A 19,679-nucleotide genomic window follows, 5' to 3' on the forward strand; every position below is an offset into this window, starting at 1 on the left:
AATCCTATAGTGACCACTCATGACATAACAATTATACTTCAGACAGAAAAACAGCTACAAGGCCTTTAAAAACTAGTACGGTGATATTTATCTGAAAGCACCACGTCACAAAGAAAAAACCTGAATTAAAATGTACTACAAAGGTAAGGTTAACTGACATTTTTTTCCAGACAAGATACTTACAGGTCTGGGACACAGATCTGGTGAGGATATCTCTTCTTTTTCATCTTCCAACTCAGATGTTAAGAAGCAACCTGGAACACTTGGGGACTGCTTCTCAAGATTTTGGGACAGGCCTTGGGGTGGTACTTTCTTTTGATCATCATCAAGAAGCTCTTGATTGCTAAGCTGGATTTTCTCATTCCGAACCTTTTTGATTTCTTGTAGTTGACTGACGGTGTCCGTCACAAATACTTTTAGTAAACTGTCTGTTAGGAAGCTAACTGCTTCTAGTTGTTGCTGTGACTTGTTTTCCTCGCTTAGTGATGACCGCAGCTGGGCTTCCAACTGATTCTTTTCTCTTGTTAAAAGGTCCAAAAGTGGGGTAGAAAGCTTGTCTGAAACCTCGGGATATAGGTTCTCTTCCTTTTCTGTAAACTGTTGTTGCTTTAATTCTTCAGAAAAGGTATTGTCTAAAGTATCGTCTTCTACAGCAATGGAAGCCTTTTCTGAGGCACCAGAAACAAGGTCTTTGTTTTCTTTTGAAGAAATCAGTGAATCCACTGAAGATTGCTGGTGAACATGGGCTCCAGGTGCCCCAGAAATGTCCTGTTTGTTGGCTATTTCTATTTTAGGGCTTCTATCAGCAGAGGCTTCTACGTCGTGCACACCAGGTGGAGCTTTCTCATGAGAATATTCAGTGGCATCCTTTTCTCTGTCAAACGTGGGACCCTCTGTATCTTTGCGTTCCTGAGTACAGTAATGATACTGTTCGTCTGAGTAAGAATCTTCGTCTTCATTTATGTCTACATAGTCCTCAAAGTTTTCTGGAATATGAGATATTTTTTGAGGAGGAGCAAAAATGCCATGTTTCTCTTTGCACACAAAGTATACAATGCCATCATATGTCCCATTGTTATTTCCTTCAGGTTTATCCAACTCCACTCCAGCCCAAAATCCTTGAGCAAAACTAGTCATGCCTTTGAATCGAAGAGTTCCTGGCTGAACATTGCCAATCAACACCCTATCACCAACGTGAAAGTCAAGTAACTCATTTGCAGCAGAGACTGCGGCCAAGGAAGAGGGTTCAGCAACTTCCCGTCCATGCTCCACATCGCTGCGTTCCTCGCTTTTCATCAGTTCCGTAGGGGACTTGAGTTCTAACAGCCTTTCAGAGTGGATATTGCTATGAATAGAAAGACTCTTCTCACTGAGGCACTCACTGATTTCATCATCATTCCCAAAGTTAGTGGCTCTACTTCTAGAGCTCCTAGTTGGCTGTGACTTCTCTTTGCAAGACTGAGAATCTTTCCTGAGTGAAAACAAAGATAATACCTCAAAGTCATCTTTGTATAATTTCGCTGAAATGTCCTTCTTGCAAGAAGACACTTCAAAATCTTCAGAGTATGTTTCTTTAGGAGCAAGAAGATGTTCTGACAAAGACGAGTCCCTCTCCTTTATGTTCCTTTGTGTGCGAGTATCTTTTTCTGATTGGATGTTTTGACTATGATCCATCTCTTGATCTGACTGTCCCTCTTTCAACTCTGTTTTATGAAGATTTTCAGTGGCGAATCTAACTAAGTCTTTCTGAACATTTATAGACTCTAAAGGAAGATCTTTCTTTGAAAGAATTTCAGACGAATCTCCGTGTTCCAGCTCTAGTTTCAGTAAGACATCAGACTTCCTAGATTGTTTAAAATAAGCTTCTTCAACCGCACTCTCTTCCAATTTTGCATATTTTACTTCTTGTATTTCTGATTTTTGACTAGCTTCTTCTTCAATCTTGACATCTGACACATCCAGAATTCTATTAGGGGCATTTAATTCTTTGAAAAGAGGTAATAAAGGTACATTGTCTAGAGAATCTCCAGATTCTGCTCTGGTTTTCCTTGATGATCTCAGAATCGGAGATGAAGTCTGAAAATGTTCTTCTGTTCTACTGTCCAATTCAATCACTCTCTTTGCACATGCAGATAAAGACCTTTCTGATACTGATCTCTCAGAACCTGCCAATGCAGCATCTTAAAGGAAAAAAAAAATCACATCAAAATTATTTAATTGCAATCTTTCAATTTCTGGAACTAAAGTTTAAATAAAAGCTGAATCTTAGTGAGGAAAACCTCTGGTTTATAAATCTGACTTGTTTTGGTTACAATATAAAGCAAGTTTTTCCTTTAAGAGAATATACTATATTAACAATAAACAAACATTTAAAATGACTGAGAATTTCAAGTTGGAATGTTTTAAGTTGTCTTAACTTACAAAGCAAAGAAAAATGGATATAAGTTTATAGAGACATTGATTTGCATGATCACTCTCAATCATGCAAAAACAGAATTATGTGACGAATATTACATACATTCTTCAAACACGAACGCAATGGGGGGACAAATGTAATTCTAAAAGCATGTATACTTCTAAAAGAATGAATTTTCCTGCAGACTTTTAACTAAGCTCTTGAATGTAAAAAAATGAAAAGAAAAAAGGTTAACTATTTCTGCAAACATAGCACTTTAAGAACTAAAATTACAAAATAAGAAAATAGGTAGGATCTGATAAGCTAACAGACCAAGAATTAAACATTTTGAATTCAAGTTGCTATTCTGTCATTGTTACTAGGTGGGTTTTTTCATGACTCAGTTTTGTTTTATTTCCTTGTTGAATTATGCATTATTTTCAATAATTCTTATCTTTCTTTGGATTAAATTGAAAAAAAAATGTATATAACCACTCCCCTAAGAAACTGTATAGACTGAAAATACACATAATCAGAAAGAGTCTGATTAAAGGAGAACTGAGAGATAGGGGACTGAAATCAGCCATTTCAGATTAATGTCTTTATGCCTCCATTTTTATCTTAAATTTAGGACAATAAAAACTGATTCATGTAACTTATGAATAACCAATAAATCACTTTACAATATAAAAGTAACTTAAAATATCAAATCATCTATTATCTTTAAGAAATTCATTTTTCAATCAAGAAGCTGTGGAGGCAGAATTGTGTAGGCATTTGCACACATCCTCAGTCTCCACAGATACAGCGTCATTATTTCTTCTAGTTACATACCAACGTGCTCAGCGATAGACTCCAGGGAGCCTCTGGAACGTTCGGAATCTGTGAGTGATTTCCAATTCTTTGTTGTTTCAGATCTGAAAGTAGAAATTAATGGACAGAAATAAATGCATTGCAGATACTATGACAACTAATAACAAAAGCAGTCAATTCTTAGACAACCACTTCTTTCTTCTTCTCCACGGGAGGTGTCCTAACCCTTGCCACTTGCATCCAGCCTCTCTGACCCTCATTTCTCTCAGTAGATGATTCTGCCTCTTTTAATGAGAAAGACAGAGGCCATCAGCATGAACTGTCTTGCCCTCAACCTTTCTATCTACCAATTTTGCCATTCCTACTGCCTTTCCTCCTATATGCTGAACATCCCCATATAACCCTGACATCTTTGCTGGATAATTCCACTTAGATTAACTACAGGCACCTCAAAATCAACATTTTAAAACCAAAATCATGAGCTTCTCATAAAAGGACACCGGAGGATTATAGCTTTTAGGTTAATGGAACCTTGACTCAACCAACTACTTAAAAAGAAATCTGGGAATCATCCTAGATTTCCTGTTTCTGTATCTAGCACTTTAAATAATCAAGTCTACTTCTTAAATATTCCTAAAATCTATCTCCTAGTCTCTATTTTTATTACTACTGATTATTTGAGGTCTGGCTTAGACTACTTTCATCCTGCTTCTAAGCTTACTCATTTTTAATTCCCTTCATATTGTAGTCAGAAAAGATCTCTCTACATGCAAATATGGTTGTGTCATTTTCTGGTTAAAATCCTTCAGTAGCTTGGTTAATGTAAGAACTCTAAAACTGTAAAAATGGTATTTTGTGTAGAAATTAAAATAAAATTTACAGTTATAATATAATGGAAAAATGTATACATAACAAAATATAAGCATAAAAATCCTAGAAGGAAATATATCTAATTGTTGACATTTGCTTGAGATAGTTGGGTATGACATGATTTAAACTTTTTTTTACTGTTTTTTTCAATATTCTAATAGCAATAGTAATAATAACTAATATTAATACATCATGCTAATTATGTGGTAGGCCCTGGTCTAAGTTAAGTCTTTTACCCCCATAACAAGCTTATTACTTAGGTGTAATTATAGGGATGTAAATCTCTATTAAAAAACTGAAGCACAGTTTTTTAAATAACTTGCTCGAAGTTAAATAGCTAGCAGGTACCAGAGCAAAAGTCATATTCAGGTAACACTAAGTTAATTGTAGTGTGCTTGTATTACTTCTGTAACAAACAACAAAATCCCAAAATGTTTTTTAAAACCTTCAAAGGCTTCACATCTTAAAAAACCCCAGAAACCACTAAGCATGAGTACAAGGTTTTTACAATTTGGTTTTTATTTATCTTTCTAGTTTCCTCCCCAATTCCAGCAACATCCTATTATGTTCCGCTTCTATGATATGCCATGTTCTTGATTGCTTTTGGTCATTCCTGAATGCCCCTCCCCGTCAAACACCTATTTCTCAGTCCCACTGACCCGTCTAACCCCTACTCATTGTTCAAAATTTAGTTTACATATTACAACCTGACTTTTTATATACCACATTATATATCCTTATGTTGCTACTTCATATGTTCTGTATCTGCATTTACTGGCTGCATAATATTCTATCCCTGGAAAGGACCATAATTACTGGGCTATTCACCCACTTTTGGACTAAAAATTGCTACCAATGTTTTACTAATAGGATGTTTTTGTGATAAACATATTTTTACAAACAGAGATTTCTGGTAGCCCATATTTTCTTAAACTAGATTTCCAGAAGTGGATTTACTGAGTCCAAAGTTACACAATGTTTTTGAGTTTTGAAACACTGCCAAATTGCTTTTCAAAAGCTCTACACAAATTTACAATGCTACAATTAGCGATACTGGAGAATACTATTTCCATTGCATCCACCAGGTTTCAGGATTCAAAATATATTTTAAAATCTGTACAATATTATACATTTGATTTGTAATTATATCATATGTAACAATTTTACTTCACTGAAATTAAAAATGTAAACCAATATTTTCAGTCCTACAATTTCAGTTACTTAAGATAGTTTCTATTAAATCTTCCCTTATTCTTTTATCAAACAAGGCAGGATATAGATAAGTTAAAAAAAATTTCTACCTCTGGAGTTGAAGGGGTTTGATCTTGGGCTTTTCAGAAGCTGAGGGGAGCGTTTTAATCTGAGGTTTGGCTGTTGGCGATGTTTCCAAATCTCGGCTAAGCTCGGCTTCAGTTTTCTTAATGAATTCATCATATGACTAAGTTTAGAAAAATCAGAGGGGTCACTATACAGAAATTTTACAAACGATTTTAAATTATAAAATAGTATGTTTTATGATAAAATAGCAAACAGTAAAGAAGATACAATGTAAAATTCTTTCTCTCAGCATCAGCATCATTCCCCAGAGCTCTACAAACAGATACTTATATATCCTTCTTGATATAGTCTATCTCTAGGAAAGATGTAACATTGTAATCCTGATATCAATTTGGAAACAATAAAGTCTCAATCTGAAGAATTTTAATACTTAACCGAAGTAATAATTCAGGCCCTGCCACATTAAAAACTTCTTTAGCTGATGATGCAATTATTCTTTAAAGGGTGGCCTAACGCTTTTGTGGTATTTTCAAGAAGTTAGCCATTATGCTGAGTTTCAATGGCAGTAAGCTTTTTAAGGGGTTAGCACTTAGGAATACAAATCCTGAAGGGAGGGAAGGGTTGGGAGGGTGGTTGGGAGTATAATAGCTCAGAATTGCAAATAATGTTTCCTAATTATTAACCGTTCCGTAAATAAAACTTCACTTATTGTTAATTCTAATTCGTATGAAATCTAAAGGAAGCCCTCCATCTATTAAATCTCTCCTTAATTTTCTGGGCTAAAATCCCTACATTTACATCTCTCACTATTTGAAACTATAGCTGTTTTGTTCAGCATTGTATGTTCAGTACGTACTCACAGTCGGTCGTCAAGAAATATTACAGAATGAATGAACGAGCAGATACATGCTACTGCTGCAGATCCCTAAAACTTGGGCTAACAGCTCTACTTTCACAACTCACACCATCCATATTACCTTCCTCTGAATTCTCAATGTTTTAATAAAGCAATTTCTGGTATTAAATATACTACAGCTTGATGGTCTAACTAGCTAAGCATGTATGAGGGCTGTGACTTCTCAGATCTGAAGGCTACAACTATATGAGCATAGTTCACTTATTAATAAATCTATGATCCAATAAAACCCTAAAGGTTTTGTCGTATCAACTGCTATGATTATATTTCTCTACATCATATACTATGCTTTTTAAATCCTAAACACAGAACTTTCTTTTGTGTTTATTTAAACCATTTAATGAAATGCTGACTAAAATGGATCCTTACAGCACTTCTCTAGAGATCATTCTGGCTGACATATCCATTAATGAACATTTTTGAGCAATGCTATTCAATCTAATAGCATTTCATTTAGCTCTCAACAGCTCATTACCTATATCATGTTTCCCTGAAAATAAGATCTAGCCGGACAATCAGCTCTAACGCGCCTTTTGGAGCAAAAATTAATATAAGACCCGGTATATTATATTATGTTATATTTATTATATTATATTATGTTATATTATGTTATATTATAATCTGGTCTTACATTAATTTTTGTTCCAAAAGACACATTAGAGCTGACTGTCCGGCTAGGTCTTATTTTCAGGGAAACATGGTAGTAGAGCTTTTAAATCCTGGGCCAATTTGAAATAAAAATCTCTGGGAGTGAGCCTGGATATCTGCATTTCTCAAAAACCTCTTCAGTTAGTTCTAATGCCAGGCTGAAGACCTATAGGATGAAGTCCAAACTCAGCAGTCTGATTTCTAAGGTCCTGAACATGATTTTTATATTTTAAAATTTTGTTTCCTACTTCTTTCCAACATGAACTTCCCAGTATGGCCCCTGTATCTTAACCACTTCTTAATTCTAAACATCTGTGTAAGTTACAATCCCTGCTCCCATCTCTGACTGTGTAACTGTGTAAATGTCTATTTTCTGCAGCTCTGTTAGCAGGCCTCCTTTCTGTGTGGAAGACAGCATAATGGGAAGGGCGCAGTTTGGAATTAGAGCTAGCTTGAAACCCTGGCTTTACTGCATCTGAGCTAGTGTCTCTGGGTATCATCTATCTCACTGAAACTGCTTCCTCATGTGTCAAATGGGAAAAATAATATCCGTACATGTTGTTTTGAGAATAAAATGAAAAATACATATAAAGCTGCATTCATGGCACATAAATAGGCATTGGAATGTTTGATGATTAAATAAAAGAGGAAGAACATATGTTTGGACAGAAATTTGGTTAAACATAACACAGAGCTTTCTAATACTTAAGAGCACCTTGAGTGCCACAATGAAACCAACTGCTTTGAAAATGTGAAACTTCCTGTTACGGGAAGTGTTAGGGTAGAAGCTGAGTGGTTTTCTCTGGTGATACCATGAGAAGAGATTCTTGTGACAAGCAGGAAGTTCTGACCAATTCTATGATGAACACGAGGCTGGCAGAATGTATGCCAGCAACGGGGAAGAACCAGAGGCTGTGCAGGCAGCAGAGGCAAGAGGTCAGAAGGGCCACAAATAGCTTGATGGCAGGAGGAATGGAAAGGGACAAGCAAGAAGCTTTATAAAAATAAAATCAATGGTATCTGGTAACTGAATGGAAAGGAGAAAACAGAATAAGGAAGCTATCGAAACCAGGCTTCTAGCCTGGGGCAGAGTCAGGAGAAAAGTCAACTTTAGAGTTATCATTTAGGAGCCATCCAAATAGTACAGAATCGTACTAATAAGTTGTGTGGCATGAAACATCATTCTGCTAAAAATAAAAAAATTCTTTAAAAAAGGTAGTAATAATTCCTGTAGCTAGAATTATTTATCTAATGCTTAAAAGGGTATGGATATCAATTTTTCTTTCGTAGGCTTAATGTTTCTTATTTAGAAAAAAACCTTATTTTAATACTTTATTTCATTTTCATATTTAATATTTTAAAATACAATATTTCCTAAGTATATGTTTAGACAGCCTCAGATTCTATTTTTTTAAGAGTTAGGATAAAATGTGGCACTAAACTAATACTGAAAAATCGTAATTCGTTACTTTATTCACAACATTAAAAACATAAGGTGAGGCCTCACCTCTACCTTAGCCTGGACATTAAACCCCTTCCCTCCCATGTCTAACCTCTAACTGTTTGATCAGACTGGCTTCTTGGGCCTTCAGCCTTTCCTTCTGTCGTTTTTTCTGTTCCTTCTTCAACTGGTCCACAACTGATTTTCTTTTGCGCAGCTCATCCTTCAGAGCTCTGATCCTACCTTCAATGTCACTCTGGTCAGATGTAGTTTCTGAAAGACAATAAAATCTTCTATTTAATTTTAACTGAAGAATAAAGTTAACTCAATTACTAATAATGAAACTCAGCAATGTAATGCTGCATTTAAATAAAGTCAATCTAACATTTAAAATTAAGAAATTTGAGCTTCTGAGAAAAATGTATTAGTGATTTCATCCCTCCTATCCCCTAACCCTCTATTTATTTTGATGGGGATGGTCCTGTTTATTTTCACTTTCTAAGAGTACTATTTGAAACTGCAAATAAATCTCAAGGTACCCTGTCTTGGTTAAGATAAGCAGATGAAAGTGGAAAACCTTTTCGGCTAGTGAAATTTGGACGTTCTGTAAGAAATTATTTACTAGTGATAAGAATCATATTTAACTGTCCTTTCCCTTAGTCACTAATAGATCATTTAATAGTTTTAAAGTCATATTAAAATAAAATTGAAATGCTTCCACTTTAAACTGATTGTGGGTCATCAGCTGATGTAGTAATACCACATAAAAGGAGAGAGAACTTATAAAGAAAGATACTCTGCTGTAACCTTTCTTTGGAAGCTCTTAAAATATTTAAAATAACTGAAATGAAGCTAGTTAAATCTTCTTTTCTTTCCAGGAGTTCATACACATATATGCACACATACACACAAAGTAGATGTCTAGTCACAGCAAAATCATGAAAAAGACATTTCATTATTAATAAGTGTCACATACATGCTGTGAAAATAGGTATTTAAAGACGCTGCTTATATCACCATACATGGAAATTACACAGAATAAAAATGTTCCTTATACCTCCTCCTTGAACCACACAATGATGTCATTTCCAAACAATAATGTTGAGTGAGACATTTAATAGCCTTACAATAGAAATATTATTGTGTACAAATCGGAAGACTCGTATATACGCTACAACATTACACCATAAATAACCAGGGTTTTTTCCAGGTACATCAGATTAAATTGCATAAGAACTAGTTACCAATTTATTTAAACGCAAAACAATTATAGTCATTTTTTTTCTTGTGTGATCCAAATATATGGATTTGAAATAATGAAATCTAAGTTCCGGTCATTTCTATGTCACTGACACCAGGTATACTAGGGAAGTTACACCCATTTTATACCAGTAGTAGCATCATGCTCAGCCCTTAGCAAGGATAAACCTAGTACTTACTGATCACCACTCATTAAATGAAGTAATAAAGGCAATTTTCAGCTTTGGATCTACTGCTGGTAACTGCTATGGTGTTTCACCCTTACCGATTTCTAGAATTGGGTTGAAGATTAAATAAGGCATGGAGAGCATGCAGCACAGTACCTGGACTACTATAAAAGCTCAATAAATGATGGCAGTATTAATACTCACATAAAACAAACATTTTTATGCAGCAGTATTTTAGGTAACGTATTTTTTAGTTTAAACCTGAAAAAGGTGGTGGTGAGGGGAGAGCCACTGAATATCTCCCTCAAGCTTTCTTTTAACTTCTGAAGAAAATAATTATTTTCAGGATTCAAAGGTTCTGAACCCTTAATGATAAGTTTTAGTGATTCAACTGATGATTCTAGTACAACTATTGTGGGTAGGACTGCAGACCGAGCTAAAAATTATAATCTTTGTAAAATGAACTATAAAACCATACCTTTGATCTTCTAAAACTATTCTTTTAGCTTGATAAGCTTTATGTGCTTCTGAAACTTGAGGTGTTACTTTGATAAAATTTTATAAGAGACCATTTTAATTTCATATAAAATTTTACAGGAAACCCACAGACTTAGTCAACTTTCCTCAAAAAAGAATTTAAATTTTAATACAGTTTAAAAACTGCACATGCCAGCAGTGATTTTTCTAATAAAAATATCTTTACCATCTACAGTTGTGAAGATTTAGTAGTAGTTGATGAGAAGGAGTTTTTTAGATGAAAGACCTTGGGAAATGTTTATATTTTTAAATACTAAAGAAACCAAAAGCGTACAAATGAAGGGTAACTAGAGAGTAAACAAAAGTTTATGAGAGTGAACGGGAATACATTATGTATCTGCCCAAATCTAGTATTACCATATAGTATTTATCATCAGTAACATCTAATTGTTTTTTCACCCAAGCAACTCTCGAGATGAACATTTTGTCTTTATGGAATTCTCTCTTACAGGGTTATGGGAGGTAGGGGGAGGGAAGGTGGCAGGTAAATGATACTTCAGTGTGTTTAACACGTCAAGACAGAATAACCTGATGGACAGAATAACAATCAAAAATTAAGTTTCTGATTATTTGGTAATACTGACCATATCAATTTTATTGGTAACAAACTCTCTATAACTTAAGTGAGAAAGGTATTATATATTCCCATTGGATTAAAATTAGCCACTTCCATAAAAACTACATATAATGATGTCATCATGAATAGGTAGATGGCATCTATAGTCTAGAAATCTCAGAGCTATTTTTTTAAAACTATTCTTACTTAAATATGTCTTACTGATAAAACAGTATCTTATAAATATTATCATTAATCCTTGGTGTGTAACTCATGCAAGGATGCTTAAGATATTATTTCATTGCTACAGATGGAAAAGATTATCCAACATGGGAAAGAGACTTGAAGAAAAGTAACCAGTAAGTAATAGAGCCAAGGTAAGAATCCCTGTTTCCAAGTATCAATTGTGTATCTACTGTCATGTCGCTTCACTGGATAACTTCTTGCTAGAGTACATAAAAGCAAATATATAATAACCTTAATAATTTTCAAGAGATAAATATGATAGATAATATTCTTCAACTGGCTTGACCCAGTCATCCCGTTTCTAAGAATTTATTCCTATTGAAATGTTCAACAAGAATATATATAATGTTTATTACAGCATTAGTTGTAAAATTTTGAGAAAATCTAAATGACCACGACTAGGGAAATGGTTAAATAAATTATGGTATTTCTACTCTGAGATATTATTGAGTTATTCAAAGACTAAGGAAGATCTATAAATATGAGTGTGGGAAAAATCCCATTATTTACTATTGTTTGAAACACTGAAAACAAAAGAGGTATAGAACAGGATCAAACACAAACACCACCCCCCCGCAACACAATATTTTTTTCTTTTTTCTTTACTAAATGCCTACTCTCAGAAGAAAAGTGAAAATGAGCTCAAAAGTCATATACTCAATATGGTATTGCTTTTCCTCAAAATCCTACGTAAACCAATGTGCTTCTCAACGTCAACTCTTTGAACTCGTCTTTCATAATGTATTACATAGTGTATTACATTCATAAAGTATTACATAGTGTGTTATAGAGATCTGTAGTAGGACAGAGGTCATGGGAGAAGAGACAGGGCTCCCACTGCTATCTGCAATCTATTCTCTACCTCTCCTCCATGGAGACTTATGCTATCCTGCTCTACCACCTCCTGTTTCTCCTCATGGTTATCATTAATTCATTCAAGAAATAGCTCATAAATACCTACCATATGCAAGGCAAGGTACCTGTTAGGTCCTGGTGCTACAAATGTTAACAAAACATAGACTCTCCTTTCCAGGAGTCTATATATTCTAGCAGGGGAGATCTGCTGGGGAAAATTTGGTTATAATTTATACAATAAGTTGAAGCACAAAGCGCTATGGAAACACATCGGCAGTGCATGACACACAGAAAAAAATTCTACAAATGCCTGATGAATAAATGACTGCCCATTAACACCAAAGAATATAACAGTTTGTTATATTTCACGTAATTAGGCATATAATTAATTATCAATGAAAAGCAAAGAATTATGCAGTTTAATCTTGGCAAGAAAAAAGGCTTAACAAGCACAACAAACGATAACATCATAGCAGCATATGGTTAGACAAAGTTATTAAAGATAAATTCAAATCCAGTACAAAGTGAAACAACTCCTCATTAGTCTTACCTGACTGTGTCATAGACAGTGACTCATCTGACCAACTGTAACAGTGTTGATGGGACTTGACAGGTAGGCGACATTGTCCTCCAGTCCTATGGCTTCCTTTGCTGGACTCCGGCTTTGACACAGATGTGCAGCTTTTGGGAGGTGACTGTTCAAACAGAAAACCAAATGGGAACTGTTCTGTGATGTAGTTGTAAATTCTATTTAAAACTTGAGATGTTAAAGATATACATACAAAGAATTGAAATAACCTTGACATAAAAAGTGAAAAAATAGTTTACAAATGATACAAAGGATAAGACCTCAATCTTTTAAAAGGTACAGAAAAGTTATTAAAAAGCATGTTTTAGAAGATATTTGTAATAAACTAGGAGTGACTATAAGTGGGTATAAGTGATATTTACCCACTTATTCTTTTTAATTTGAAAAACACTAAATTGGGTGTGCAGATATCTCTTCAACATAGTGATTGTGTTTCCTTTGGATATGTACCCAGAAGTGGAAATGCTGGATCGTATCCAACAGATGAATGAATAAAGAAAATGTGGTATATATCATTTGTGATAACATAGACAGACCTTAAGGGCATTATGCTAAATGAAATAAGCCCGAGAGAGAAAGACAAATACTGTACAATCAAACTTATATATGGAATAAAAAAAAAAAATTCATAGAACAAGAGATCAAATTTGTGGTTACCAGAGGCGGGGGATAGGGAGGGGGAAACTGGGCATAGGTGGTCCAAGGTACAAACTTCCAGTTATAAGATAAGTAAGTCCTGGGGATGTAATAAATGTACAATATGATGACTATAGTTAACATTGCTGGGTGGTATATTTAAAGGCTCTAAGACAGAAGATCCTAAAAGTTCTCATCATAAGGAAATAAACTTTTTTGTGACTGTATGTGGTGATGGATGTTAAGTAAGTGCAGTACTCATTTCAAAATATGTGTCATTTTATGCGATACATCTTAAACTCACGGTGCTATGTCAATTACATCTCAATAAAACTGAAACACAATTTTAAAATAAATACTAAGTATGTACTACTTTTAAGGAAGGAAGGAAGAGAGGGAAGGAGAAAGGGAAGTAAACAGAGCATAAGAAGACTGCCCATAAGAGATTATTACAAAGGATATAATTTCTACTCTGATAGCAAGAAGTGAGAAGGCCTGATCTGATTCCTAGTTATCGTTACTTCCTTCCCTGTGACTCGGGCCAGTTTCCTCGCCTTCAGAGTGGGGCTTAAAACAGTAACTACAGAATTGTTGTGAGGATAATCCACACGGCATTTGGCACACTACCTGGCACTTGGTAAGTAAGCACTCAATAAATACCAGGTTTTATTATAAAAACCACTTTAAGATACACTCGTTTTGATTTCCTTGATATATTTTCTTATGAGAGAGAAACTAATTTTTAGTATTTGATAAGACGATGCTATCCTGAACCTCAATAATGACGCTAGGTATTTATAGGAAGTAATAAAATAATACGATTGTGTCAAAAGGCCATACTTGAGGTGTAAATTCTTGGAAGGTAGGAATCATGCTACAACTAAATTATCTGTATAACAAGGCTATTATCACATGATAACCAGCAAATCACTAACATGATAATTTAATTAGCTTTTTATAATCTAAAAACTCAAGTACACGTACAGAGCATTGAAATGTTTTGCAACATGGAACAGTCTCTCTTCTTTGAATAAAAAATGGTTTTCCTCCAAATCTTTCGGTGCCATAAACCACATGAATCTCACTGCTTTTCCAATAGAGAAATGCAATGCTTTCTTCACATCCACAATAAAAATAAAGACTTTAACAAGGATATTCCATTCTGAATTTAGGTAGATTATTTTTTTAAACATAGAGAGGCTTTAACAGTTATGTTTGTGTTCACTCAATATTTGATATTGTTATGTTAATTCCTTTGTTACTTTATAAAATGAAGTTATAAAAGAAAAACAGTTAAGTTTCTAGCTTAAATTTTTACCAGATAGATTTTCCTTATGAAGTGTAGCATTAAGGACAAGTGAGAAACATTCTTATTCCAGTAGTGATCATTATTCTAACTTAGAATCAATAACCACTTCATGTCTGCCTTAAAGAGATGAAACCCTACTTTTATTCTGATTATGAATTATACCGTGTTTTGCTCCAAAAGACGCATCAGAGCTGATGGTCCGGTTAGATCTTACTTTTGGGGAGACACGGTAGAGCAGTAATTAACTAAATTATAGAAAAGATACACTGGTATGGTTTAAGATCTTGTTTCTATATATTATATGACAAAACAGAGACTTTAATAAAAACTTGTGACGTTCCCACTTATTGTCTTATCAGAGTTTAGAGGTTCCTATCTTCTTGACAGACTATAAAGCATGTAAGTTTATAAGTGCCACTAAAGCTAATAATCATGTATTTATAAATCTTTAGGAGTCAACGAAAAGTGTTATTTCTATTCAAATGTCACATACGGTATGTTATAGGAATGGGTGATAATCAGTGCTGACACTAATAGCGAGAATACAAATGTAAATAATATACCATTTAGACAGGTTTTTTTCTAAAGCTTTAAGATATAAATAAACATTAACTTACATGTTTACTAGGAGAAGTAGAAGATTCCAGTTCTTGTGAAAAAACCATGTCTTCAGTAAGTACACTATGTTCTGGACTTGCTGGCTGCTCCTGAACGACAGACTCAGACGGTACATATTCACCAGCAGGGCTGCCTAGTTCTTCTGGAATAGAGCTTTCACTGTGTGGATGAGAGTAGGAAGGGACTGGAGATTCCGCTTCACTTGCTATTTCTAGGAAGAGGATAAAAACAAGAAAAAGCACACAATCTTGGTCAAGGAAGTGTTCAATTGTTCACATTTGTTTTCAGCATAATTTCACTATTTGCACTTGGATACCATTTTTAATCCCATCACTGAATCACATTTACTATCTAGTCTGTTAGTCTAAGAATTTTAGCTGACACAAGTGAGATCAGATCTCCGTAACATGTAATCAGCAACACCAGTGCCTGACAACATAAGTGTTTGTGTAGACAGAAATCAAATGCTATATAACAACAAAAATGAATGAACTAGAGCTGCATGCATCAGTGGAGGTACACTATGAATTGTTAAATTAGCACCTTCGGAATTTCTAGCACTGTCTTGCCTCTGGAATTTCCTGTCCATTGTACCCTCTGATCTTTCCAAGAGAACAAGTATGTTTGACACTAAACAGAAAATTCTTGACATTATACTTGTATAATCCACCACTTTCCTTTGTCTCTACAAGCATAATGCCCCACAAAACTTAGGTTATGTTACATTTTGGATCAGCACTGCTAACATTTGATATACTCAATTCTAAACATCACTTAAGATTTTGAGCCTAAAGTCTGTAAAATAAATTTATTTAATGTAAGAAATACCTATATCCCAAAGAATATTTTACTTTAATAATAAACAAGGATGGTCTAACATTTAAAAACACTTCAGTTAAAAATTTTAAACAGTATATTTTTATATTGTATATGTTAAGTATAACTAGAATGGATGAATGAATTCTAAAATTCCTCAAGAATATTCATCTATTCCAAGGTAGAATATGGCTATAACTTAAAATGGTTTAGAAAAAGTTTTAATTTTTAGGTAGTAGGCAACAAAGGACTCCTCTACCTTTCTACTTTATACCCCTCAACATACATATTTTTGTTTGATAACAGAAACATATACATTCACTTAAAAAATTCAAACAATATAAAAATTGTAAAAAGAAAAAAAATGCAAGTCACCTGTATCACTACCTTCTGAGATAACCACCACCAAAGCTTCTTCAATCTGCTGTCTGTGGAAGACTTTGTTTGGGAAGTCTTCATTTTTTTTCCTTTTCCCTTATTTTTTAAATTATAAAAGTAGTACAAGAATGCAGTAAACAAACAACCAACCTTCAAACAGTGCAGAAAGATGTAAAGTGATTATTTCACACACTCATCCCTGACCACTTTCAGCTGCCCAATTTCTATAACCTCCAAGGTGAGCCAGTGGCAGTCATGTATGGTTACTGCATGTGTCTTCCTAGACCTTTTAGTATACTCCCTGACTTTTTTAAATTTATTTTTTTAAGTTATGGCAAAATACATATAACATAAAATTTACCACCTTAACCACTTTTAAGTGTACAGGTCAGTGAAATTAAGCACATTCACATTGTGTGTAACTATCACCACCCACCATCCATCTCCAGAACTTTTTCACTTCCCAAACTGAAACTCTGTACTCTTCAATAGTAATATGCCATTCCCCCTCAAATCCCTAACAACGATTCTACTTTTTCTGTTTCCATGAATTTGGAAAGGCACCTCATAAAAGTGGAATCATACAATATTTGTCCTTTTGAGACTGGTTTATTTCACTTAGCATGATGTCTTCAAGATTCATCCAGGTTGTCACATGGGTCAGAATTGCCTTCCTTTTTAAGGCTGAATAATAGTCCATTGTATGTATATACCACATTTTATTTATCCCTTCATCTGTTGATAGACACTTGGGTTGTTTTCATTTTTTGGCTCTTGTGAATAATATGCTATAAACATGGGTGTACAAATATCTCTTAGAGAACTTGCTTTCATTCCTTTTTAGTACATAACCAGAAGTGGAACAGCAGTTCTTTGTTCCACCTACATACCAACAGGTTTGATGAGTATTGTAAACGGCTTGAATGATGGATCCTCAAAAGATATGTCTTTGTCTTAACCCCCAGAACCTGTGGATGTAATCTTATTTGGAAAACAGGTCTTTGCAGAGGTAATTAAGAATCTTGTGATGAGATCATCTTGGATTATGCAGCTAGGCCCCAAATCCAATGAAAAGTTTCCTTGTGACACAAAAGAGGAGAAGACAGATGTGAAGGAGACTGGAGTTACAAGGAATGCCTGCAGCACAGCCACCAGAAACTGGAAGAAGGAATGAAAGAATCGTCCCCTGGAACCAACAGTCCTGCTAACACCTTGATTTTGTACTTTTGGCCTCCAGAAGTGATAGAGTACATTTTTTTTAAGCCACCAAATTTGTGGTAATGTATTATGGCAGTCCTAGGAAATAAATACAGGCATGCAATGGTTCATCTTTATGGTTTTTATGCCCTGATACTAAAGAAGCTGAACATCTTTACATATGTTTATTAACCATTTGGAGTTCTTCATTTGTGAAGCGTCTGCTCTTTTACCTAATTGTAAAACATGGTTGTCATTTTATTTTTCACTTACAGTTGTAGCTTATATATTCTTGATACTATTACTCTGTTAGTCACATATGTTGCAAATCTCTTATCTTGTTTTATTTTATGGTGTATTAATGAATAGAAATTCTTAATTTATTGAAGACAAATTCATCAATCTTCCCCTTAATGGTTTTTGCTTTGCATAACATGTTAAAGAAATCTTGCCTTTCTCTTGGTCATAATACTATTCCTATATTATCTTCTAGAAGTTTTAGTTTTAATTGTCATAGTTAAGCCTTTCTTTGTCCCTAGAGATAGATCCTTTTTTACTGTCATGTAGGGATCCAACTTCATTTATTTTCCTCCCACAAAAATTTATTGGAGAGTCCCTCCTTTCTTCACTAGTCTGCAAAGTTACCTGTGTCGGAAGTCAACTTTTGAAATATGCATGGGTCTTTTTCTTGGTCTATCTCTGTGCAAATATCATATTGTTTAAATTATACTTTTAGAAGTCTTGATATCTGGTTAAGTAAGTGCCTGCATTTTGTGGTTCTTCTTTAGGAGTGTCTTTGCTTTTTGGTTCTTTGCTCCTTCATGTAAGTTTGTGTTTTTTTAAATTCAAGTTTATTGGGGTGACAACTGTTAGTAAAGTTATATAGATTTCAGGTGTACGAATCCGTAATATATCATCTATAAATCCCATTGTGTGTTCACCACCCAGAGTCAGTTCTCCTTCCATCACCATATATTTGATCTCCTTCACCCTCATCTACCACCCTCTCCCCCCTTACCCTCAGGTAACCACTAAACTATTGTCTGTGTCTATGAGTTTTTATTTCTTCATTTGTTTGTTTTGTTCTTTTGTTTTGTTGTTCATATAAATTTTAAAATGGCTTATTACAGAAATTAAGCAGCACAGTAAGGTAATTTCATCACAAATATGAACACAGTTTTTATATTACAGATCTAACTATGGCAAAGAGGTGGAACAAAACTAAGGTGCTATACAGACCAGCCAGCGAGAGTTAATTAGAAACCCATGACACTGGCTGACATAACATACCCTGTAACTGTGTACTGTGGCCCTGGTACCTCTTCTACATCACAGTCGGACATACAACTAACTGCACAGGGAGGCAGAGGGCAAGAGATTCTGTAAGGCTGAGAGGCGGCCTCTAAGAAAACTGATGAAAACTTTATTGCTAGAAACAGAGCATAAGGATGGGGAAAACTATCTGCTCTAGGAAATGACGTCTTAGAGAGCATTTTGAGTCACACAAGACCTAGCTTAAATCTTAGGTTTGGAATTTCTTAGTTATATGATTATTCCTTACCTCCATGATTTTTTTTTTTTAAAAAAGAACAGTGTTTCAGCTTCTTTATCTATAAAATAGGGCCAACACCACTTCCTTGGAGTTGTAAGCATTTGTGCTAATTTAAGTACCCAGTGCAGTGTACTTAATGCATATAGCAAGTACTCAATAAACGTTATTGATCATTTGTCAAAGAAAATGAGCTTATTAAACACTGTGAAGAAATCTTGCTGGGTTTCTAACTTGAATGTATAGATAAGTTCAGGGAGAATTAACATCTTTATGACACTGAATCTGGCTTTCTATTGCTACTTTGATCTAAGATGTTTTTTATTACAAATGCTTTTTAGATTTTATCAAGTGCCTTCTCTGAATCAATTGAGATGGCATGTAATTTTTCTCCTTTAAGTAATTCACTACATTATCAATTTTTTAATATGTGTTAAACTCCAGTTGGGCATGCAATAATCCATTTCCATTATATGGAATTTTATCCATTTCTTCTAAGTTTTCAAGTACATTCCCATAAACTTATTCACAATATTCTCTTAACTTTCCAACTTCTGTAGCATTTGTAGATGTATCACCTTTTTCATCCTTAATCATTCACATTT

General features: G+C 34.4%; 1 protein-coding gene across 8 annotated transcripts in view; it reads right to left on the reverse strand.

Annotated features, from left to right (window-relative positions):
- The window catches only part of CEP350 (centrosomal protein 350), a 110,398-nt gene that overhangs the window by 12,932 nt on the left and 77,787 nt on the right, over positions 1–19,679 (reverse strand). For all 8 annotated transcript variants that reach the window (XM_081027003.1, XM_081027000.1, XM_081027004.1 and 5 more), the window contains 6 exons: positions 15,134–15,345; positions 12,533–12,677; positions 8,474–8,634; positions 5,380–5,516; positions 3,230–3,312; positions 184–2,180 (listed from right to left, as the gene is read on the reverse strand). In XM_081027003.1, coding sequence (XP_080883129.1) covers positions 184–2,180; positions 3,230–3,312; positions 5,380–5,516; positions 8,474–8,634; positions 12,533–12,677; positions 15,134–15,345 — 2,735 coding nt within the window. The remainder of the gene's footprint in view (positions 1–183; positions 2,181–3,229; positions 3,313–5,379; positions 5,517–8,473; positions 8,635–12,532; positions 12,678–15,133; positions 15,346–19,679) is intronic.

The sequence above is a fragment of the Rhinolophus hipposideros genome, assembly GCF_964194185.1.
Source record: "Rhinolophus hipposideros genome assembly, chromosome: 19".
Lineage (NCBI taxonomy): Eukaryota > Metazoa > Chordata > Mammalia > Chiroptera > Rhinolophidae > Rhinolophus > Rhinolophus hipposideros.